General features: G+C 33.3%; 1 protein-coding gene and 1 long non-coding RNA gene across 3 annotated transcripts; one reads left to right on the top strand and one right to left on the bottom strand.

Annotated features, from left to right (window-relative positions):
* Positions 1-931: 931 nt before the first annotated feature.
* LOC142617151 (putative LRR receptor-like serine/threonine-protein kinase At1g56130) lies at positions 932-24,609 on the bottom strand. Of its 2 annotated transcripts, none has more exons than XM_075789868.1 (24): positions 24,289-24,595; positions 22,538-22,724; positions 20,202-20,273; positions 19,962-20,033; positions 19,776-19,847; positions 19,256-19,327; positions 17,484-17,555; positions 17,325-17,396; positions 17,068-17,139; positions 16,917-16,988; positions 16,569-16,640; positions 15,943-16,014; positions 15,791-15,856; positions 11,924-11,989; positions 11,645-11,689; positions 9,838-9,908; positions 7,739-8,112; positions 7,000-7,198; positions 5,697-5,858; positions 4,981-5,099; positions 3,715-3,925; positions 3,392-3,623; positions 3,141-3,291; positions 932-1,501 (listed from the first exon to the last, which is right to left on the bottom strand). In XM_075789868.1, the coding sequence occupies exons 1-24, from the start codon at positions 24,410-24,412 to the stop codon at positions 1,124-1,126; spliced, it is 3,105 nt and encodes a 1,034-aa protein (XP_075645983.1). In that variant the 5' UTR covers positions 24,413-24,595; the 3' UTR covers positions 932-1,123. The 2 variants fall into 2 exon arrangements, 1 of the variants encoding a protein (XP_075645983.1); XR_012840907.1 differs by having other exon boundaries at positions 1,429-1,501; positions 3,141-3,208; positions 24,289-24,609.
* LOC142617152 (uncharacterized) lies at positions 12,793-14,602 on the top strand. The gene is made up of 3 exons (XR_012840908.1): positions 12,793-12,840; positions 13,588-13,653; positions 14,474-14,602. It is a non-coding gene; the product is annotated as an uncharacterized LOC142617152 (long non-coding RNA).
* Positions 24,610-26,266: the final 1,657 nt, after the last annotated feature.

Genomic DNA, 26,266 nt, shown 5'->3' with positions numbered 1-26,266 from the left:
CAAACCAGATGTCAGCTTTGTTATCAATGCCATGTCAGCAATACAAAATCTTGTCATGTCAGTTGAGCAGCATAGGTGCCACACCAAGCTATACATTCAAAATCTTCCAAACTCAAGCTTTCACATTTAGTTTGAGAGAGGGGATTAGATATATTATGGCTCAAGTGGTTCAAATCAATTGTAAGCTCATGTACTTGTAGAACAAACATATTGACCTTATGAGCCTACAAATGGCTTGGGCCACTTGAGCCATAATATATCCAACACCTTTCATTGTCTATTAAATCACTTTACTTGCATGGAACAAACAAACTACACTTTTTTTTTTTTTTTTACAGGGTGACAAATGCTGATTCAAACTCATTAAAACGTTCAACCTGTCGATTTAGTATCTGTTTGGATTGCGTTGAACGCGTCCACGTTCAGAGTTTTCCTTCTTCTTTTTTTTTTCTTACTGCGCATTTCAACTTTAAGGGACAAGTCACTGTGCAAGCACTGTTCATGTACTATTCACGCACTTTTTAGTAACTTTTTCATTAAAAATAGGTCCCACAGTACTATTTACACATTTAAAAATTATTTTGCTACAGTGTTTTCAGTTTTCAGTTTTCAGCAATAAGTTCTATCCAAACGGACTCTTAGAAAACAGGTTTAATGGACAGAGACTTGTGTGCACATACCCAAGTACTATAATGATGTAGCTTTCAACAATTGTTCTTTTGACTTGCTCCAAGAGGCAAGTCCTATGACATTGTTTTACTATCGAGGTGCTTTTGTTTGTTAGGGGACAAGGACTCTACATAATTCATTCTACACATTCATTGTTACTACATTTTGTTATACATTCCAAGAATTCAGTCACCCCAGGAATTTATTGGGGACTGATATTGCCTTGACTCTGTTCAGAATAACTTCAAAATTGAACAAAAACGGAAAGAAAGGAGAATTTGTAATATACAAGCAACTGGATTTCCATATGATATGACATACAAGATCCGGAGTTAAAGAATATGAGAAATTTTTTTATTTTTTGTTTTTTTTTTTTTATATTTATCTTCAAAAAGAGAAAGAACTAGGAAACATAAGAAAGAAAGAAGAAAATAAAGCAAGAACCAATTGTGGTCTATTCTCCAACAGCATCATGAAGCATAGGTACAGTTGCAAGCACTGGTGAAGGTTGTGAATCACCAAACATGCTTGTGCTTGTTGCAATGTTGTATAGGCCAGTATCAGTTCTGTCGGTTTTAACATCACTCATAAAGCTGGTTTTGTCATCAAATTTCCAATCGCTCAAGTATCCCGGCCTCGAAGTTATAGTGCTCACTTCAGCATCTCCTGAAAGCATTGCCACCACACGTGACATTGATGGCCTTAGCATTGGTGATGCCTGACTGCACAAAAGACCTACTCCAATCACTCGTTTCACTTCTTCCTCACTGTACTCAGATAATTTCGAGTCCACCAGTTCGATATCACGTTCGTTTTCGTGTAGATGCCAAGCCTAAGAAGCAGGAAAGTGACAATCGTTAGTGGAATACTTTTGACAAGAGAAACTCTTAAGGTCTATTTCACTAGAGTAGCATCAGAGATATATTCACTTTGATATGTACAAATTATGAATACATTTATCACAAGTTTCAGTACAAATTATGAATGCCACTTAAGGCAGTTTGTTAAAGATAACTCTCGGGGTGTAGAGGCCCTTGGTAACAATATTCAGTAGGATCAAAAAGAGGATCATCCTTTAAAGCAAAGAGCTATGACTTGGTGCTCAAGGGAGTGCTGCAGGGTTTGCATCAACCATACATTAGATATCAATAGTATATCAAGTTTGAGATTGATGGAGCCAGTGCATAAGGGGTTATCTCAAGACCCAGAAAGTAATGATAGGGATCAAGGTCCTCTATCTCAAACTTGGTGCCAAGAGGTGCCAAGGGTAGAAATAAAGGAGGCAAGCAGAGATGGTGTATTGCCTCTTAGGGCAAGATCATTAACATCTGTGAGGAGTGGTAGTACACAAACATGGAGTGATCAGCTTGACTCATCTGGAAGCCAAACTGAAGGATAAAGGAATTGAACTGTGGAAACCAAGCATGAAGGGCCTATTTGGGGCATTAGATCACCTTGCAAAGCTGACCAACATGGTGAGGAAGTTTAGGATGGAACAGCCTGGAGGCTAAGTCATGAAGATAGTTTCCGCAAGAAATCCATGCAGAAACACATTTTTAATATCTAGCTTCCGAAGAGACCAATTAAAAGAGAAAATAAAGTTTAGAAAAATCCAAATTGTGGTAGGTTAAACCCCAGGGATAAATGTCTCATCATAATTAGAAGCCAGCAGCGATGGAGAAGGCAGTACCTCGACTCAAAAAAAAAAAAAAAAATTGAACGAAAAGAATGGGAGCAGAAGATGGGTTGGTTACAAGAACTCTAATACCATGTAAGAGTGTGAATTTTCTATGTACTGTATTCATATCAATTGAGATATAAATATACTTTGACAGTGTGTATATGTTAAGTATAATAAATGGGGAACACTATACACCTAAATATTTGTAATACAGTCTCGAACTAGCCTTTATATATGTAACATAACATCAATATAGGGGCTGCTTAACAAAACTACTCCATTCTACTTGACCAAGCTCTCTTTTTTGAGAAAACATGGCAAATGGATTTTGGAATTACATCAGGATTCACATGTTAATGAGAAAGAAAAATAGTGTAAATGACAAAAGTTGGGGTCATCATGAAATATAAACAATACAAACTAAAGGAAAAACAAAATATAGAAGTCATATCTTGGAAATCATAAAGAGCTTTAGATTACCATTGGAACGTATTTGTTTCATACCCTATCATGTGAGTAACAGAAATCATTGTAGTTTCTATGGAAAACAGAATAAAGTTGATACTATTTCTTATGGACGAAGAATCCCCTGTTGCTACCTTTGTTTCAAAGGCCCTTCATTGTTTTTTTTTTAACCAAAATAAAATTGGGTGAGACTGAATTAAACTATCATAAGTCTAATGTGAATGCTAGAGTCGGGATGATTTGGAACTTCTGAATGGGTCAATGTTTACCAATAAAAAAATAGAAAAGAAGACTCTAATAAAGATTATAATAATATTCTTCTTACCCATTCAAGAAGATATAGCTTCTCTTCTTCTAAGCTTGAGTCAGCATTAGGCCTGCCACTTACAATCTCTAAAGCCACAACACCAAAGGAAAACACATCAACCTTTTCTGTAAGGTGCCCACGCATTGCATACTCCGGCGCAAGATACCCACTAAAACAATAATTAATAGATGAGGTATTATATATATATATATATATATATATATATATCGGAAGCAAAAAGTAGAATAAAAATCATTGAGTAATCTTACTATGTCCCTGCAACACGGGTGCTTAAATGTGTCTTTTTATCATCATAAAGTTTGGCTAAACCAAAATCTGAAATTTTGGGGATAAATTCTAAGTCGAGCAAAATATTACTGGCCTTCACATCTCTATGTACAATTCGAAGCCTTGACTCCTCGTGAAGATAAGCTATACCTCTTGCAATTCCCATGCATACATCAAAACGAGTTGGCCAATTGATATTCAAACTTCTTTGTTCTGCCTCATGCAAACCATTTGTTATAAAATCTGCAGTGTTGTACTTACTAGAAAAATAGATATAAAGTTCAACAAAATCTTATGCTCTTACCAAATAATGCTTGATCAAGACTCCCGTTTTCCAGATACTCATAAACAAGAAGTCGTTTATCTCCTTCTGTACAGCATCCATAAAGTTTCACAAGATTACGGTGTTGTACAGAAGATATAGTAGCAATCTCAGTTAAAAATTGGGTGTTTCCTTGCTGAGATGCTACTGAAAGCTGCTTCACAGCAATTACTCTGCCATCAATAAGAGTTCCCTGCAGAGAAAACAATTTGAAGGCAAACAATAAGCTCTAAATGAACAATTCTACGGTCATGTCATATTCAATTTGTATCTTTCACTGTAAATAAAATTAGCGGTGTCAGCATTTTGACAGCTTGGATCTTAATGAACCAATGTCATTTTTCTATCAAGTTCTCAAGCTTTTGAACCATGAAATTGAATTACAGATATCAAGTTGAAATGTTCTTAAGAGATTTTTGGTAAGACGATCAGTTTGTGGGTTTCAATCACCTTTTATCTATTAGCATTTAGCACCTGCATAGATCATTATAGACCTTTCAACTGAATTTCAGCCATGGGGCATACAAATGGATTTCATTCATCCATCAAATGGCTTTTTATAGCAACTAAGAAAATAAAATAACATATTATTATAATGCAGTGACTTGGAAAAACATAGCCCAACATTTGGCCAACCAAACCAACAGCCTCGTGGCTTGGTGCACTGCCCAGTGGGGGATGAACCCTGTGTTCAAATCCCCCCAGCCTCCAACTTATTGCAAGAGAGAGAGAGAGAGAGAGAGAGAGAGAGAGAGAGGGGAAGGTGACATTGCAAGCTGTGATTGGTTATTGGTAGGCCATTTCAAGATACTTAAGTTTGTGGCAAAGACATAGGCTACTGGGCAGAACAAGTTTATATGAAATCTGTCAAGAAGTAGGATTGTTAGATATCTATGTGAATAGTTTGTAATCCATAATTTCAGTCTTTTTACCTTTTTTTCATCCCCAAATTTAGTTATATCATTTTAACTTATTTAATTATGTTAATTTAATTGATCAACATAGTCATAAGAAATTTAATGTTGTTTTTGTAATTTCTTTTTCAAAGAAGCTTTCTTATAGATATACATTGTACTATACAAGTTTTGTTATATTAGAATAAGAAACTTCTCTGAGGAGTTTCTTGATTTCAGGTAGATTCCATATTTCTTTTCCTTGCCTTTTTAAGGTATTCATCAAGATATAACAAGATCTAACCTACTATATTTCCATTCGATGTTAGCTTGATTCTTGAAAACAATAACTAACCTTATACACAGGTCCAAATCCCCCTTCTCCAAGCTTATTAGAAGGACTAAAGTCATCTGTAGCAGTCCTTAGTTCGCTGTAACTGAAAGTGTATGGTCTAGCATCTATCCCAAGGAAATCTACATATTCAACATGAACTCAGGTTATGATTAATTTGCTTATATGGTTCTTAAACATAAATACCTCTTGAAACCAGATAACAAACAAGATCAGACTGCTTATTTTTGCAAAAATGTTGCAATACCTTTTAATTATTAACTTGTTTTAATAAGAAATCTGTTTTTGTAAAACACCACCAAAATGTGTTTTGTCTAGAATCTGTTTAGCTGAATGTTATAAAGTTTGTTGCAAGACCATACTGAAGTTTAAAAATACATGTGTTTTAGGGGTGGAAATCAATTTCTTCTCTAGTTTTTGTATATGTGTGCATACACACACACACACACACAAATACATAGATACATACTTATATATTGTTAGGCACATTCACATACAAAATAGTTCTCACTTATATCTCATTCTTGTTGTACATAAAACTATAATGAGACACCAATGTTTCCATTTTAGCTTGGACATAAGATGCAGCATCCAAATTCCATCCCCAACATTAAAGAAACTGATTTACACAGGAAACACACTAGTTTTGAATCTTCAGAATACCACACAGTCAAGAAGCCAGACAACTCTCATCGTTATACAACAGAGTTTCAGTTTACCTTCATCTTCCTTGGTGTGCACTCCTTTTTTCCTGAGAAAAAAGCACAATACTGCAAAAATTGTAAGAAAGCTTACAACTGCACCAACAATTATCCCCACAATCAGACCAGTCCTATTCTTCTTTCTGGTTGGAAGGCTGTTACTGACAGTAGGTATGAAATCTGTAAAAAAAGGTCAGTATTTCATAAGATGGAACTAGTAAGCTGGAAAATCAGGTACTAGGATCTTCTCAAATTTCACAAGAACTGGATATGCAGCTCTCTTTGCCATTCCACACCACATAAGATCTTTGGAAATTAAAAGGTGAAGTGTTCAAAATGACTTATAGCATAAGTTGCCCCCAACTCAGCAGTTTTATTGAGCTCTAATAAAAGAAAATTTCTTTCATTCTCTTTTTCTTGATAAATAATAGTATAGAGAAAAATATGATGCACAACTGAGGAATACCAAGTTTCTTTCATTCTCACAAGTTTTTTGAAGGTTGTTGATGCAAGTTTCGGAAAGTGTGCTTTGATGACATGTTGACCTTTGGAGAAAAATACTGTGTTGGGTTATTTGATTAACCCTAACACCGGTATTATTATACTCAAAATATTATTATGCACATTACAAATATACTCTCAAAGGGTTTAAAACACAACTTCAAATAATATATAGACTACGTTCCAATATATATAGGGTTGGGTTCAAGTTACACCTGATTTAAACAAATTTATTGCTGGATTACATTTTCATATATTTTACATGCTTGCAAAATTTCAAGATGATCAAAAGTTAATAGCTATATTATTAATCAATTGTTTAAATTTAAGTTTTTTTTGTTTAGAATAATGAATAAAAGATGAGTTCATACATCAAATGGGAAATAACAATCGATTGGTATGAAAATTGGCATACATGTTAAGAACATAAAGAACATGTAATATGACAGTGGGATTTTCAAAACATGAATTCAATAAAGTGGAAGAACCATTATTTTCATGAGATAAAATGCTTGCAAAGGAGACATTCTGAGTCCCTATTTTTAATGTGGAAAGCCACCTTTTACAAACGATGATCTTTTAATGTGAAAATAGACATCTATGCTACAATAGGTCCAGAAGCTCAAATGACAATTGTCTTGTGTGACAGTTGTTTCACAGATTAGGCGGATGCCACAACATGCCCGAGCTCTTTGACATTGCAGCATATTGTAGAGGGAACTGGACATCCAGTTCTCTGTGCAGAATTGAAGAAAGTTGAATCCCAACATTGGTAATCAAATTTCCCATTGAACATCTTAATAATTTCAAATTCTATTACCTGGAGTTACACTGATAGCTGAAATAGTAGGTCCATAAGTACCTCGAGAAGGTAGGCAGCAAGTCCCCTTCCCAGCCCAAAAAAGATGGATTTCCATATAGTTTTCAGATACCTGAGCCTTAAATCCCTTCTGGACAGCTCTAAATGTGACGCCACCTGCCTCCTTTTGTATGTTAAAATCCTTCGAAACAAGATTCCCCTGGAAAAAAATGAAATGCAGAAGTCAGATAATTTTTAAGGAACATAGGGGACGTATTTTGTTGCACTCAATTGTAATAATTTATCCTGATTATAGACACATTCCTGATATGGAAATATTTTACTCATTGGAATTGTTTCTGTTAAGAAAATGAATTGGGAAAATGCTTTCAAGAAATTGCACAGGGCCCTGCTGTACTGGACTAAACTTTTGAGAATGCATAAGAACACCGTGACTGTTACTGATTTCTAGATTTACTAACAACTTCAGGAGTTAACTCAATATAAATCACATTTTAAAGTTATCCTAGAAACAATGAATTAGCCAAATCATTATGATTCCAGGTTGAGGCATTTGATTATCGTCATACTTTAGTACTCACAAATATACATATATATATATATATATATAATATTTCATAAAATATAAAAAAGTCATACTCAACTAATAGTTAACAAGGAGTTTGTGTCCAAAAGATATCAGTTTAAAAGGTGCACTAAATACAGATTTTCTAAAACGATTCAACTATATAAGAGAGACCTGGATATAAATATCAAAGAGGCGTATCCCGAGAGTGTTCCACCTAAATAAACCTTGGAAAGCTGTCTCTGAAAACTGGAGAATCACAGTGTAATTGCCATTCTCCAGCCCCAAGCCATAGTATCTTAATGAAGAAGCAGAATTTCGTGCTGTCTGGAACAGCCTTAAATCTGAAGTATTTGTAATGTGAGAAGATGTAGAACTTTCATACTGAGGATTGGTGCTCTCAAGAAAAGATCCAACATTGCTAACTGCCCACCTCTTTGTGTCAGTCACATAATATGTAGCTGGACCAAGTGTCTCGTTATCACTATCATACACAATCCCAGAAGAAGTGATCTGCGGACCACCACACTTGATTGAAAAATTATAATCTGCATTACAATATAACATCACTTATCAATATATTTTCAGAAAAGCTATTTTAATAAATAAAATAGTCAGGACTTGCATGTCTTGATTTGCTTGTATGCATGTTACAGATATAGTCAGGACTTGCTTGAGCTTGAATTTTAAATCTCCAATGCAATCTAGGAACCTATTTTACAGAGACAGAATCTAAAAATTGGACTGTAGCTGGTCACTTGGTCATGATGGATTCACTTTTGCCCATAGCAGATATAACTTTTCCATTGCAACAAATGACAAATTAAAATTCTCTCACACTCAAACATTCCACTTAAATTAATATCCCATAAATCTTGCACGGAAGAGGAACTCATGTATCTGACTATTATAGAGTTCGATAACATGGGAATTCATTTTCTCCACACGTATATTCAAGAAGAAGTTAACCACTCCACCAGCCAATGCCTCTATCATATAAAAGGGATGTATGGGCCTCAATTTAAGTAATTGAAGTAAACTTATAAAATAATGAGCATGTAGATTGTGGCCACACAACAGTTAATTATCAACAGCATATCTCCTACTTTCAAGATGAAGGTCTGGATTAGACTCATTTGAATGGAGATTTGTAATTTAAAAAGACAATAAATGAATTGGAGTCTACAGAAGGGTTGTAGGATGAGATACAGAGAGGTTGATCAAAATTATTGTATCATAACTTTTATTTTTAAGGGTCTCTTGGGTTTTAGCAGTCCCAATAATGTCTAATAGGATGTTATTCAGTTTAGGGTCAACTGTAGAAGGTTATTTACATGCATTTTTTTTGTTTTATGTATCATAAAATCTGAGAAGGGGTAGAGCAAATTCTGTGAAATCACGCCAGAGTTTTCCTTCTATAGAATAAAATGGCTTACCAATTGGTTACCTAGCACAAAATACAAAAAGTAGTTAACAGCTAATCACTTGGATTACATAGCACATTCAATTTAAGTACACTGCATGGCTTTCATCCATCCCAAGCTATGCATTAGTCTTGGACCATAGTATAAAATTTGCTTTATGAGCCAAGTGCTAAAAGATTTAAATCCCACAATTCCCCCTCCATCAATTTTTTATAACACCCACACACATATTATCAAAGTTAAAAAGTTTACAGTATATTTATGAGTTAAAACTTAATCTAGTATTATATATATATATATATATATATTTTGCATACACGTATATACTTGTACTAAAAATTGTGTATTATATTTTTTGATTTTATCTTGATCAGTTTATCAATACCAATAGTCTGGCACCCCCAACCAAAATTTTATGGCTCCTCCATTGTCTAAAATAGAATAGAAATCAACATACATAAAGTGGAGAATCAATTATTAGCACTAATAGCATTTTAGAACCTTGTATTTTCATCAACACTATATCATGATTATTGACAAAGTGCTACAATGATGATTTTTACAATAAGTGATAGACTTGGTCACTGGAAAATATCATTAATTTTTCATGACTATCAATGCCTATGCAAGGATTAGTTCCTGATCATATATACCAAGATAATAAAATAAATCAGGAACAAGTTCAGTTGATAATATTAAGTTTAACAATGTTCTTGAAAATTTATAGTCCTTGAGAAGATTGTTCTCCTTCATTGATAATAAAATTTTTAGTCCTTGAGAAGATTGTTCTCCTTCATGTATTCCAATATAAAATTCTTAAGAGAAGGATTAGCTCTCAATTGTGCTTACAGATTCCACTTCCAGACCCTCGATTGCAAGGGAAGTTCCGCTGAAGACAGTTCAAACCTGAAGGCAAACCACTGAAAGCAGAAAAGAATTACACTTAAGAAAAGAAATAAATATTGTTTCACATCAACCACTAGTGAATTAAGCGGCACTTTCTAATTTATGTGCATGTCACCATTGGGATTAATTTACTCCTGTAACAAGAAATGTACCATGTTAAATATGCAAGCATGCTCTTCACATGAATGTTCCCACAACAAAGAGGGATTGAGTTATAAGTTGATAGTCATTGACAGCACAAAATAAATTGTTTTGAGGATAATGAAGGTATCCTATTGATTCCTTCAATCTCTCTATCTCTCCCTCACTATTTGGTGACTACGAATTTCAGAATATGGAGTCACACTTAGTTGAAGATAAAGGGATAGTGGCTAAAGAAAGGGTTCATAGCTAGGCATGATTAAAAAAAAGACCCCCCATCAGATCATTACTATATACCATCACACTGTATATAGATAGAGCAATGTCTCTACACCCTTCAAATGAAGAAAAAAGGAATACCCGTATAAGATTATCTTGTTGAATTAGAATTTCCACATCAATGACTTTGTAAAGGATTTGGAAACTATTTTTGTTTATGCCATATATTCAGCAAAGTGTCTTACTTTTCTCTAGGCTTTTGAAGTGCTAACACCAGTGTGAGAATTTTGGGTGTATTTGGGGTTTGGGTTACAAGTGTACTACCATTGTAATCTCCCTCATTTTTAAGTTAAACTTTCTCATCAACAACAACACTGATTATGGGCAAAAGGCTGAACCACGTAAATTGTGTTTCCTTTGTGGTGGTTGTTCTACTTTTTTCTATTTCCATTTCATATAAACCCATTATAATTGTCTGCATCAACAATAAGATCTAATTTTAAGAAAAATACAGACTTATATAGTTATTTATATTTATTACTCATTGTCCCAAAATGATTGCCTTAGTTTGAGATGAAAACACTTTTTTATGAATGAGAATTACTACAATGATCTACTAACATGTCAAAAGGTGGCAAAACTTTTAATGAGTGTCTTAGTTGTTTTACTGAGTAGGTAGAGATAATATGGAAAGATGAAGATTCTTTGACTTTTTGAAAGTAGAGATTGTGCCCAAAAGGAAATAAGAGTAGCACTTGTTTAAGACCAAACAAAAAATTTGGTCCTAATACATTTGCCACAGTTTCAATTTGGTCTGTGTAAATTTTTAATTGTGCCAATTTTGTCCTTCAACTTTCCAAATCAAGGTCCCTCAACTTTGAAAATCAAGTTAATTTTATCCTTAGAAATTGACTTGACTAAGGATAAAAGTGACTCAATTTTGAAAGTTGAGGAACAAAATCAACACAATTAATAGTTGAAGAAATTAAAGTTACCCCAATTATTGGGGGACCAGAAGGGTAGTTTGGCCCTCATTTGGCCACCACATAATTATGTCAAATACAAATTTACATATCAGACATCAACTAATTTTTATTAATTTAAAGTTGGAAAAACATTATGGTTCTAACAAATATAAAATGAAAAGAAAAATTATGTTTTCATATAATTATTTCAAAATATCTGAGGGACACAATAGCATGTTGAAGGCATCAAGAATATTTCTTATAGTAACATTACTGTACAAGATTGTCAAGGCGTCAATGGCCAGAATACAACAAGACAATAATAATTATGGTCAGGTACAATAACATCGTAACTCAAATGTGAGTAACAATTCATTATGGAATGCTCATGCTATACAAGTGAAAAATAGCATCAAGAGAATCACCTGCTGTTTGAACTTCCGATAGTGAAGTTGTTGACAACTAAATTGCTGCATATTGTATCCCATGACAGCTCAATGTTAGCTTCGAATGGTTAGGCATACATGCAATACGAAACCATATAGGAAATGAAAGTTTTTACATGATTTAAAAAGAAAAGAAAAAAAGTTGATCTAGAGGTAGGTCATTAAGTTCAGAAAGTACGTTGAATATCAACCTATGTGTAAACTAGAAAATTACTAAATATACCTGGAAAACAAAGGAACAAATAATAGAAAACATACAGTTGAAGATTTTTTTCGTTGATCCAAGAAGGAAAGCTCCCAACTAAATAATTGTAGGACAAATCTCTGCAAGCAAATTACGAGAATGATGAGTCCATATTGCAGTAAATTAACATAAACACCATGGTTAGTATAAGATATTAGTTGACCCATCCATCTAATCTTTTGATTATAAGCTAGATAATGCACTAATTCAAATCTAAAATCCTAAATTTCTTCATATTTCCCCGATGAAGCAACGCAAGCTGATGTTACAATCTTCATTGATATCTACATTTTTGCAAGGCAAAAAATTCAAATAGACCAATAGAAAAGCTTCAAGATTAAGATGAAGGGTGTGTACCAACAAATTCAAGGAAGAGCAACTCCCAAATAAACTTCAATCCACATTTCTAAAACTAATTGAGAAACGCCACTTTGGAGGTTAAAGATCTCTGTTGAACTTAATTTTCAATTTTACCTTGCAATTTCTATCTTGAAAACCACATCCTTATTCTATTTCAATTTCCGCCTTTAATTTACTTTTGGCGTGTGTGGTTTGTGTTTTAATGAGGATCACTTACGAAAAATAAATATAAGACAAAAGAGAGAATATTATTATATGCAAATAATTTTGGTAAACATCTACATTTATAAGCTAGGATGTAACACCCCATAATTTTGATACCAATTTAATTATTATACGTAAATTATAAAGGAGGCCTACAATTAAATGAATTAAATCGATTTGGGCCTAAGATATTAAATATAATATGAAGCTCAAGTGAGGTGGCATAAATAAATATATGGGCTTTGAAACCCTAGCCTTTTTCCTCTTAAGTACACGTGTATTTACTGATGGAGCTTCCTTTTGCTTCAGCCGCATCACACTACTAAACCTTGCTTTGCTTTACTGTGGCTGGGAGTGGAGACTAAAGGTACGGCTCTCTTCTGCTCTAAACTTAGGAAAATTGTAATACTCAATGGCTAGCTTTTGTTCCCACTCTTATAGGAAGAATCTGTTAGTGGCGTACCTAATAGAAAAAGAAAAAAAAAAAAAAAAATAGGGGCTGCTGTTATGGATCTAAGGCTATGATTATGTTAATAGAAAAATGGTGTTTTGTGGTCATTATGTGACCGTATATGGCCTCAGTAAACATCACCACCCATCTGCCACGTATCTTCACCTTGTCCTTATTCAATACATGTCCAGCGATTTCTTTGTGTTTTGGCGGCATCAAGGGGAATTATGCGCCTTTGGATTGATAAATTAAGGTATAAATTAGGTTGATCACATGTCCACTTTTCTGCCATATTAAAGTTTCATGCATAGCTAGGATTATAGTAATGGAAAAAGGCTGCATTATGTTATTAGATACCTACCATTGCATCATTCTAGTGACACTAATTATCATCTCTAAGCCACTGAGTATGCAGCAACTTTTTAAGCTCAAAAATCTGATTATGCAGCAATATTTTTTAAGCCAAATCTGATTAGGTAGAGCCAAAAAGATATGATTTTGCAGCAGTAATTGTAAGCCCAAAATCTGACACAGCTGAAGAGTATTTCAAAGAAACTAAAGACCTCCGTAGGCTTTAATGTTGATAGATTAAACCATTTAAATGCGGAAACAGATTGTTAAGTGGGAATTGTGTATTAATGGACCTACTTTTGGTGTTGCTAGGTTCTAATTCTACTGATTTATTGCGACTCAAGGGTAGTTGATTTCTTTTACTTACGCAAATAAGAGGTAAGTGGTGTTTGCTAATTATGGGGGTTTTTCCAAACAGTGTTGATTATTAAACTATTTTATATCAAAGAAATATGTTGTTAGTCTATATATATAAATGGATATTTTATAATTGCTTGATGTGCACATTAAATATTCGTTTTATGAAAAACTTGTGGGAAAACCTAAATTTATTTAAATTTGTATGTGTGAATATATTCTTATATTTTTGAGAATTATGAATGGATTATTTTTGTGAGCATCTTGAATATGTTTTGAAAACCTATGGCAAGTCGTGATTAAAAGCTCAGTATTGTGTTAGTCCTCAACAAGGGACAATCATACTGCAGCTAGTCCTTAGCAAGGGGACGATCCCAGAAAATGGGATAGTGCGCATTTGGTAGCTCCTTAGCAAGGGAGTATACTATTGAGGATCCAAAAAGGAAGCTCCTTAGCAAGGGAGTGCACCTTTAGGTTCCAAAGGAACCATCCTTAAGAAAGAGGATGAAAAGGAGGTTCCAGTCCTAGAAAAGGGGATAGCACAACCCTGTCAACGGGGCGTAAACGTTGACCACAAGTAAAGCCTAGGAAATTGTGTTTGTGATGGTATTGATATATATATATATATATATATATATATATATATATATATATACTATGATGGCTCACTATATAAAGATTATTACTTCTTTTATATGAAATATTTGCTGATAAAATATTGATGAGGTAGGAGTAATGAATTATTTGTAAGAACTATTTTTTAAAGGTTGTTCCCACACCCCAATGTTAGTGATTTTCACTTATTGAGTTATCTCACCCCCCTTTATTTTTCCCCTTACAGATACATTAGAGGGATTATTGGAGTAGAGATTACTGGGAGTAAACAGTTACGAAGTATTTGTGGGACTGAAGATTTTATTTTATTTTATTTTTATGGTATTAAACATTGTACTGGAGAATTATTTTGAGGATGTTTTTAATTTTTGGTGGATTTAGAGCTCTGACATTTGTGATGAAATTTTTGGGTTGTTGAATTCTTTTATTTAACATTTTTATGGATTTTTCAGATTAAATAGAATTTTATTGCTTTTGATTTTGGGGCGTTACATAGGATGCATGGACACTTCATTTGAGTGTCGTACTCGTGTCGTATTTGTGTCATACCTATGTTGTACCTGTGTCCAATCTCCCATATCATGTTATAATTTTTCAAAAATTGCTCGTGTCACCGTATCGTACCTGTATCCGTGTCTGTGTCCGTGCATCCTAGTTTATAAGTCATCTCTCACGATAAATGTACTCCCTTTCATCCCATATTATTTGTCCATCCTTTAATATGTATATATATATATATATATATATACACATATGTATGTATGTATATATATATATATATATATATCACAAAATAGATGTCCAATTTCTATAATGAACGTACATATTTTTATAACTTTGCAAAATTTCCCTTGAAACTTAAAAGGTTGTCTCCCTTAAAAAAATTGAAAAAAATTTTAAAGTAATTTTGGAAACTTATGATTTTGTTTTTAGACCTAAAGTAAAAAAAAAAATTGCTTAAAAAGTTCTGTTTATAAAGATAAACAAAAAGAATAGGGACAGGGAGTAACTATGACAATTACAATATAAGAAATTTGATAGCTAAATTGAAATTGTTAAATAGACTTATAGAATTAAAATACAATTCATGACTATAAAAGATGAATTAAAAGCTTCTATGGAATCATGAATAGGAAGATTCTTTAGACTAAGTCATACCATTGGATTATACTGAAAATTTCATAAAATTATTTATCCTATGAGCATAGCATAATGGTGATTAAGAAATTATGTTAAGGACATCTCTCTTTCAAGGAAGCAGTGGGGATTCAACTTCCCCCTTGGTTAATACAAAAGAGATCATGGATGCAAAATCCATTTGGGGGCATTCAAGTTAAGAGCTTTCAAATGCCTGGGAGTTTCATTACAAGTTTCCTCAAACAATTGTATGCATTCTGCATAGAGCAGGTTATTATTTCAAACACCAGCAAGCTGATATATGTACAAGCGAAAAACGGAATTTCAAATTTTATTTTTAAACAGATACAAACAAACCAAAGATTCAAAAGAATGATGCTAGGTACACATTATCATTTGTACTTACATATTTAGAAGAGTCGGACTTTTTGATGCTGGCAGGGTACCATTTAATTTATTGTTTCCAAGAAACCTAAGCATGAGGCAACAATACACACATGATTCACTAGATATACATGTCAGGTGCAATATAATATAATTAAGCAGTTAGTACTTTACAGTTGAGAGAGCGAATTCATGCTGAAAAGCGAGTCTGGAATCTGCCCAGTTATGCTGTTGAAGCTCAAATCCCTTAGACAAGGAAAGACAAAGAAACTAAAATCACATGGTTGTCTAAATAACAGATGATAGAAAGTAACAACAAATTTTGAAAACCCAAAAAATCTTTAAGGAAATTAAACTCACACTCAGTATACCAGCCCCAAGAAAGGGAAAATCTTTAAAAGAGAAGAAAAAAGGGGGGGAGGGGGGGGGGGGTTGTTGTACCTAGCGCACAAAGCTCCCCACTTTTGCAGGGTCTAGGAAAACATAGAAGAACCAAACTTGGATTTACAATGAAGTGATCCCAAAACTCAATTATAGAAAGATACGTGCTATACCAAGTTTCTTCCCTAGAAAATCCAAAGCAAGTAACCAAGAAACTATATCATTTCATTTAGATTTACTTTACAGATTCTAGTATAAATAATCCACATAGATGTGTTCATTTCAGGTTGAGGTTGTTTAACCCATTAACCAGAAGACCAATTCCTGGTTCGAGTGCTACGAAGACACACATATTCTACTTAGCACATTGCTACTCCCTACTTTATCCAAAGAATCATCCATCAACAAGTACAACTTACAGCTGCCATAATGATTGGTATTCTCCAATGGTAACTGGAATTGAGTCAGAAATATTGTTATTCCTTAGAATCCTGCAGGACATGTGATTCTGTTAAAGCAAGAAAAATTAAAGGAAATTAAGAAATTATATGTTAGTGTTATGCAAATACACACAAACAAAAAGTTTCTCACTTTCTGATACAACAGTAGCAGCATAGAGTTTCCTTGCTCTCCAGCCTAGGGCCCACGGCAAACACCATGGACCTCTGGCTTCCAGCTAAGGCCCCTTTGAAAGAAACTTTTCAGAATACAAGACACCCCACAACATTTAAATACTAAAAACATTGGACTGTAAGCTGGAATCTTACAAGATGCTTAGAGACTTCATTTCCTTAATGAATGCCAGTGAAGAGCTGCCATTAGATAAATCACCTATTCTCCTACATCATAAATGGGATTATTAGCCTCAAAGACCTGCAATATATAAACAAAATTAACTATATAGATGTAAATACTCACAAGTCTGTCAAAGAAGTTAAATTGGAAAATGATGATGGTATAGGGCCTTCAAAAGAGTTTCCTTGAAGCCTCCTACAAATACATTTAGGGGTAGCTGATAGTAAACTATGGAGATATACACTTGCTGTTGAAAATAAACTTGAATACTACATTTTTTATCCTATTTTAACAGTTTTCAACAGAGAGTGTACTGAAAGCCTAGTTTGTACTGTGATCAAGAAAAAATAAAGAGAAATTTTCTAATAATATCATCTTACAAGATTTGAAGTTTTGACCAATTCCCTATGAAACTAGGTATCCGGCCAGTGAGCCCAGTGTTTGATCCGAACCTGTGACAAATAGAAATATTTGCACAAAAGGAAACAAGATAGCAGATTTTATTTTTATTTTTTGTCAATACATTTAATTTATCTTACATTATATTTAGGTTCTTTAGGTTAGCAAATGTTGGTGGGATCTCACCACTGACTCCAGAACTATCAGCATACCTGTCAAGGTGAAAACTACTATAAAAATAAAAAATAAAAATATCTGTTGCAATATGATACTCATTCCTTACAGAATTAAAACTGCAATAATCATCAATCATGATTGATGAGTGTAAAAAACAATAAGGCAGGTGCACTCATATGAACCTAAATTGTAGGGTCATATATGTTGGCAGCCCATCAAAATAAATGTAACACCAAGGTTTACTGCAATATGCTATTCTGGACAAAGTGAAAAAGAGTGGCCTTCCTCAGTCATAGCCAGCCACCCACAGGAAAAAACCCCTAGCCTACTTTTCCCTTCTCTCTAGAGTGCTCTGCTTGTTCTAGGGTTCCATCAAACGACTGCCTTGGGATTCCATATTGTTGTACATACACAATAACAAGCAAAAGGAGGATGTGGAATTTATTGGTTACGCTTGGAAGACATAGAATGGAGCCAAAGTTCATACTATCTCATTGGGTTTCAGCTAATTAGCATGGTAAGATTCAAAACCCAATTTAGTTTGATGCAATACCATGTGAACATCTATTTCATTGGTATCAGAGCCATAGGGTTCCTTCCCGTTAATTATAACCCCATAGATGGCTTTAAGAGGTCTTTTCCACCATGTTTTCACAAAAGACTTAAACAGCAGTTTATGTTTGCCCTTGATGGCATCTCTTCAGCTATTTTGGCAGCAACATTTTTCCATTAGACTCTTGACATGATGAGGATTCCAATGGAACTAGCCTTGCTTAATTTGGATGTGTGCGCAAAAAGATATGACAATTTTTCTATTCAGACAGTCTAATAAATTTTTTGTGAAATTTTTGGAACAGTATAGAATGTTTTAGCAAATTTAAGGCATAATTGGGGCTTTTTGAAAAAAACTTAATTTTGATTTTAATGTTTTTAAAAATTGTGAGCTCCTGCTCTTTGATATCTCTCATTTTTTATGAATTATTGATTCAGGATATCAAAAGCTCTTGCTCTTTGGTATCTCTTGAAAATCAAATCATGCAACCCTTTCATCTTTATTTGCACCTTTAATATATTGACATTCCATGTATATTGTTTTAGTCATAGCCTTACTTAGCCAAAAGCATTTAAACTCTAAAGCATCTATTCAAATTTCTAACTTGACATTAACTCTATTTTTAGTTTAATCTACTAAAACACTATCATCAACAAAAAGATATGGACTTTATGTTGATACTTGATGCAAACTTACAGTATCATAGGAAACTCACTTGTAATGCCTCCACTTGTTTTCACATTAGTTACAGCTTTGTAATACATATCCTTAATCAACTTAATAGTTATATACCTTATAGGGTTTTTTATTTTTTTCTAAAACCCACCCCAACATACACTTTTTGTGGGTAAATGAGGGGTTTTGTTGATATGTTTTTTGTTGGACTATAGTAGAATTATGGTTAAATGATTATTATGACATTCGTAATCTTGTTCATGTACTAAACAAAAAATTGCTTTTCAGCTCCTTGGGATTTAAGGGACTAAAGCTCTCTTTTCTTTTCTTTTTCTTTTTCTTTTTTTGCTCTCAAAGAAATGATTATTTTGTACAACACATTGTATTTAAAAGTTATTATAGAATATATCCAAAGCCTACATATCCAGGCTACCAAATGCAGTCTATCAAGATACAGAAGTTCACACTAATAATTGAATAGAAAGTCAACAGTGTTTTACAGCTTACAGTTGTTGCAATTTGGTTAAATTCCCAAGCTCAGATGGCAGAGGTCCAGAGAAGTTGTTAAACCCGAATGCCCTACAAAATTGGCAAGTAAATCAATAATATTATTTGAAGGATTACATTCTCTTAGGTTCAGATTATTAATTTTCAGTACATGAACCAGGTAGAAGGTGACAAGAACTCACCAAAACCTAGCAATGGCAATTAGAAAACATGGTATGTGTCAAATATGATTGTTCACACAAATTGTTTACTTTAATACCGAATCATAGTATGGCTCGCATGTTTCATTCAAGAGTAATAAATATTGTCAAACTAAGTGACCAAGATTGAAGGATGTCATTGCGGGGATACGAAATCGCCAATAGCATTAAAGATTTTCCAAATTATGAAGACGATAACAACACAACTAAGCAGAACTAGAGAAAAAAAATAAAAAAAGGTGATATCACCACGTTATACTGCAAAAACATCAAATTGCCAGTTTAGACATGTAACAGAGTTACTGATGAAAACAACTTACAGTGATAATAGATTAGTAAGCTTCCCAAGTTCCTTTGGAAGCTTTCCTGATAATGCATTAATGCCAAAGCTCCTAGTCAAAAAAAGAAAAAGAAAAAAGAAGTTATAAATAACACCAGAAATAGAAATAAATAAGTATGACTGAAAATAGATATGTACTTTGAAATCAAAGTTTAGATGAGCCTACAGGTATTGCAAGCTAGTTAGGTTGCCAATGGATGCAGGGATGGGACCAGTTAAGACATTTTGGCGCAGATCCCTGTAAAAAATAAAGGAAACCCAATTTCCATAGTAGGACATAAAGCAAAGGGCAACACGTATATATACTTTCCAAAAAATAGGAGTAGCAAATATTTCAATAGGTTGATATTGTGCACCATTATACAGTTCAGCTCAAGAACACCAAAATACAAATAAGAAACCATACAGATTGGTGAGGAAAGTCAAAGTCCATAGCTCGTCTGGCAGTACACCAACAACGTCCAATTCATAAACCTTCCTGTCATGAAAATTCAAACACCAAGAATCATGAGACAAGGTTTTAATGATTCAAATATGCATGATTTTCAAGTAATTATAAATGAAGGTTTTGAACTTTGGCATTATACTAAATTTTGGTCACAAACAAGAAAGTCGTTGGTTTTGAAGAAACTAATGAATTGAAAAGAAAATGTAGAAGAAGATTATAATTCTAATTTGGACTTTCTTCATTTTCAATTTAAGCTTCTACACATCAAAGACCACCTTGACATTGATGAGGTTGAAAAACTCAAGACTATAATTGGCAAGTTAGATAAAAGACAATAATTTAACAAAAGAAATTTTAAAAAAATAACAAGAAAGAGAGAGTGGTTTGTATGGAGCTCCACTGTAGAAAAAAAAAATTGCCCAACATGTGGTACTTACATTGGCATCAAAAAACAAAGTAATTCATTGAACATGAAAGACAAAATTTAGCTATGGTCCAGCCAAATCTTACTTTATCCAAAGATGAAAATAAATCCCTATAACTATGAAAATTACAAGGACAACAGTGCACAAAACTGAATCAAACATGCTAAATTCAAGCTCTTGAATCCTCTCGGTTTTGTTAAATCCACATCTCCTCATTTCTTAGTCCTTAACAACTCTATTAATTTAAACCTCTGTAACCACACACATTCAGAGTCTGCATGCCAATTACTAGGGAAAAGGAATCCTTTTGAACCAAAATAATCGAAAATGGAGTCAGTGGAAATAATAAATTGCCAAAGGTACTTTACAAATGTTAACCAAGTTGAAACAAGGAATTAAAAACATATTTCAAGAAAACCAATACACACTTGTATCAAGAAAATCTTAAAATTTGAGTCCAACCCCATAGTACATCTCCATTGACACTAGTGAAGTACACAAAGGTGTAAAATGGTATTATCACAATAATCCTTGATATATTAAGCAAGCATTGTAAAGAGAAAAATCATAACCAGCAAACCTGAAAGCCTAGAATCTAGTTCGGGAAGAACAAGGCCTAACTGTATAACTAGTTAAAGGACTACCTAAGCTAAATTGTGAATCACTTCCAACTCTAAAGACCTCTGAGCATTAGCATAGGTCTGCAAGTTGAATCTGAATTAGATTTGCTCTTAGGGCCCGTTTGGATGGAGCGGGGAAGGAGGGGGAGTAGAGAGGAATAGAGTAAAGTTGGCTAAAAATAGGCTAATTTTGGGCCAAATCTAGTCTAGTCTACTCTACTCCCTCTCCCTCTCCCTCTCCCTCTCCTCAATCCAAATGGACCATTATAGTTTAATCCCTGCACCTGGCACAGCCCAAAGAAAGGAGTGGGTATGCACACTGTGTGAAGCGATTATTCTTAAATATAATATCACTGTTAATACTGTAAATAAAAATAAGAAGAGAGCAAAAAGGAAAGGAGGCTCTTTTATTTTTGTATCTTAGCCAATCCATTCCATATATATAAGAGAAAAATTTACAAATATCACAATGAATATTCTAATGGTGATATCTAACAATGATATCTTCTAGAAGAGTCAAGAATAGAGGCACTCACCAATGGTATCTTCTAGAAGAGCATAACATTTGCTCTATGTAACAACTACAACCACCAAACATTGACATGCGGAATGGCAAGACATGATAGAAAACTTAGTGTGATGGGAGGAGATAAAGCAATTTTTTATTTCTATTTCACCCACTCTAATATATTTTTCCCAACTACAAAGTATATATATATATATATGAGAAAAATTATGATGAGATGCCACCCATAAATATTATTATAGCCTCACCCCTTTTTATGTTTATTTTGAGTTACTTTTAGATTCAAACCGCTCGAATGGATCTATTTTCTAAAAGGAAAAAGAAATATTTAGATCTTTTTTTTTTCACTTATTATCTTTGTATAATAACTCTTAACCTATAAAATTTCCCAAATTATTTCAATAATTACATCAACATAAGTAAAAACGTGCGCGCGTGTGTGTGTGTGTGTTGAAAGTAGTACTAGCTAAAGTAATGTTGGTTTGTTGGTTTCCATAGCTAGTAAGAAAGAGATCAATCCATCAGGGTAAAAGACCAAAACAAGGTCTGTCTTAATGGTGCATCATTGAGAGCACTTATAAGGCTATTTTTGTACTGACAACTCAGAGTAATATGAAAAGGTGAAAATGGAGAGCACTATTATTTTCTATATAATGAGCATATTTACATTAAAAACCCCAGAGACAAGTGTAAACACACGAATTGCATTGAGCAAAAACTTACAGTTCAAGGATATGGCATACGGTGCCATTTTTGTATGAACATCCACATTTGATAAAGGGGTTGTAATTAACGTCTATAAAGCTGGTGTTGTCGATTGCAGCACCAGTACATGGCTCCCCGCTTAAATTCCATTGACCCAGGGTTGCTGATATCTTCCATTCTTGAAAGATTGAATTTAAAGCTCTCACTGCAGCAATTAAATTTCAAAGCTATGTACATGTTAGTCAACCTGAGAAACAGCATAGAGCTACACTCTCTGTGATGAAGCTATCTTTTCAATCTTAAATGGTTAATCAATGCCTTAATTTACTCCGCAAAGACTAGAAAAGATAAAATAATAACATAGAGTCATTATTAAGCTTATGGGATGTATTGTAATTGAAGGATATATAGTTTGTTAGTTTTAAATCAATCCTTAAAATCAACATTGAACTAGATAGGGTCTTTATTCAGTTTCACTAGACTAGAATGCAAACCACTTTGGGTGTTTAAAATTATTAAGAATTTAATTCAATTTGACTAATTTATAATGCAACAAATCAAGAACTAGTTCCTCCTTTTATAAAAGAAAACAAAGCAGTTTAGAAACTTTAGTTACACCATTCAAAACTTGGTTTTCGATTTGTTGAGAATCACCAAAAAGTCAAAGTATAATTTAATTATCTGGCACATTGTATTTTGAATTAAGTTTCCCAAAAAAACTGCATGGTTAAATAGTTGGCTAAGGCACTAATGTGGGAATAGAAATTTCAGATTCAATTCTCCAAGAATGCCAAAATGTGTTATGCTTTATTCTAAATAAGGTATTGTTTATTTTAAATTAGTGTAATATTTGCAACCAAAATGGTGTTTATGTTGGTCACCTGCTTATGAATAGTCCATTTGTGATGGAGTGATATAATTTTGTTTTGTGGTTTTGGTAAATAAACTGGTGTGCTGCCTAAAAGAGTGAGAGGAGTGTTTCAATTACGAATGTCCAACTCTTTCAGAAATAAGGTATATGGAATATAGTTCCATTGTGTTTAATGTGGCAAATCAGGAGAAAGAGGAATTGAATAGGACTTTCAACAGACAATAGTTGAATACTGAGAGATAGAGATCCAATTTAGGACTCTAAATTTGTGTGATATCATAGATTCATTTTACTCTTGATTTTGTAAGTGAACTTATGGCCATGTAGAAGGTATATACCATTTGTACTCATTTGCAAAATTCCTAATCCAATAAGTCTAACAACACCGAAAACCTCACTCCCTGCCCTGGGTTTTTTGACTTGTGGTGGGCTAGTCAATGAAGTGGCAATGCTATGGGACAGAGGATGTGAAAATAATTGAAAAAAAAAATTTCCAGTCCACCTAGACCCAACCATTTTTACACCCAATTTCACAACTTGCAAACCTGTGCGATTTTAAGTGGTTGATGAAAAATGGTGGGTCTATAAAATTTGTACCAGGCAAAACAAGTCAATAAATTGGTGTAAGATTGGGTGTACCCTAGATTTGTTCTTTTTCTTTTCTTTTTTCCTATCTTTGTTTTTTCTTGATTTTTCTATCAGTACCCTTTCTTCAATAATGTTCGATAATTTGCTAATGTTTCTACTGCAATTAGTATAGATATGTGCTTATCTTAAAGATGATAGGGTGACCTTCTACGCAGAACATAATTGAATACAGTCTAAAAAAGCAAAAAAACAACATTTAGAGACATGAGAGAGAGAGAGAGAGAGAGAGAGAGAGAAGAGATGAATGCACCTTCATTAGGATCTGTAGCAGCTTTTGTTTGATTCTGGGCATGAGCAACATTAACAAGGCTAGTGATGATTAAGAGAGCATAGAAGAAGGTAAAGGCAAACATGGATGAGGGTGGTCCTGACATGAATTCAGGTACAAAATGAAATCCAAATAGAAGTTGGAAGTTCAGTGAACCCAACTCAAACTACACACATGAAGAAGTATGGAGCTACTGGACACAGTGAGAGTACAAAAAAACAAATGAAGCGCTCAGTGAATGGAAGTCCAACTCAAACTACAATGATGTTATGTATGAACTGGATGTGGATCCACGTGACAATTGACAGTAAAAGTCAAGCGCGACGCTGGCACCTGTACCACTGTACGTTTTCGCATGGTATATAGAATAACATTATTCGACCGCGTTTTATCCCATTCCCACGATGTTGACTGCTTACCAAAAATTATCAACAAAAAAAAAAAAAAAAAGATTGCTTTCCAAAAAAGTTGTCTAATTATTATGATAATAAATGCTACCGAGACAAACGGATTGATATCCGAATGCAATTGTACCGTACAATTCATCCCAATCATCTCTTAACAATTTTTTTTTAAAATTTAATTTTTTTTTTTTTTAACTTAAATCTCAACCACCCATACCAACGGTATCAAATGCAATACTTGGATATTGTACACAATCTTAATTGTAAGCAAACATGTATTTACGAGAGGAGTAATGTTAAAAATACAAATTTTTTTATAAAATTTTTTACAAACTGTTAATATGATAAGTAGTTATTAGTAAATGAAAAAGTAATATAATAATGAACATAAATAAAAACTAATAAAAAATTGACAGCATCAACAGTTTGTAAAATTGTTTGTAATTGTAACATTACTCTTGCGAGAGATAAATATTAAATATGTAATAAATCTAATATATGGAATAATTTATAAATTTTTAGTAATAAAGAATAAAAGAGTGCATTGATATGAAAACTAATAGAGAGTTTAGAGATACTAGTCACAATTTTCGCTATAATTTTAAGATTTTATTTTATTGTTATTACGGTTGAAGATAAGATGGGTAACTGTGAGTGGTGAAAAAATCAATGTATAAATGATAAGGGAAATCACAAAAGAATCTAAACTAATAATCCTTACTACTTCATTATTGTGATAAAGAGTTATGAAAAATAAAAAAATACTAGTGGTCTGTAATTTCTGTTTTTTCTTCCTCTTTTTTTCCCCTTGTAAAAGGTGGGGGCAAGAAGTGGGTTAGGCCTTGGTCCACTTGTCCATAGGAAGAGTCCACTTGTTTTGATTCTTTGCCACAATGAAAGTGAGAGTGACCGATATGAGATACCCAATTTCCATATTAAATAATTATAAAAAGAATTATTCGGCATTTGCAACTAAGGTTTGGTCTATAAGGGTCCGTTCAGTTAAAGGAGATGAAAAGTGGGAGGATGAAAAATTGTGGGAGGATGGAAAATATTTAATTTTTCCTCTTATGTGTTTGGTTGGAGAGATGGAAAAGTGAGAGTGTGGAAAACTTTTTTGTTTGGTTGGAGAAAAAAATGGAAGGATGGAAAATGTAATTTATATAAATTAACTATTATACCCTTGTTAATATGTAAGAAATAGATTTATTTGTAATCATTACATAATATAAAATTTATCACATCATATATATATATATATTTATTGATTATTATAATGTAAAAATTATAATAGTGTACATATAAATTTAATTGGGTAAAGGATTTTGTAACCAGCAAAATGGTAGTTACAAAATCAGGTCACATTGAAAATAAAAAATAGATCAGGTCACGTCGAAAAGGAAAAAGAAGAGAACGTTGAAAAAAAATAGATTAGGTCATGTTGAAAAAAAGAAAAGAAAAGAGAACGTTGGAAAAAAAATAGATTAGGTCACATTGAAAAAAAAAGAAAAAAAAGAAGAGAACCTAGACCCATTGGTGAAGGAGAGGAGAAGAGG

This window comes from Castanea sativa, chromosome 11 (assembly GCF_040712315.1).
Source record: "Castanea sativa cultivar Marrone di Chiusa Pesio chromosome 11, ASM4071231v1".
NCBI lineage: Eukaryota > Viridiplantae > Streptophyta > Magnoliopsida > Fagales > Fagaceae > Castanea > Castanea sativa.
Note: the sequence above shows the minus strand (reverse complement) of the source record. Positions and strands in the feature narration are given on the sequence as shown.

Excerpts from the sequence above, each read along its gene's own strand:
- LOC142617151 (XM_075789868.1), bottom strand. The coding sequence starts at position 24,412 with ATGTCAGGACCACCCTCATCCATGTTTGCCTTTACCTTCTTCTATGCT. Across the intron at positions 7,199-7,738 it reads TCTTTGATATTTATATCCAG|GGGAATCTTGTTTCGAAGGA; the intron begins GTCTCTCTTATA and ends ATTTTTTTCCAG. Across the intron at positions 3,926-4,980 it reads GATTTGGACCTGTGTATAAG|GGAACTCTTATTGATGGCAG; the intron begins GTTAGTTATTGT and ends TTTTCTCTGCAG.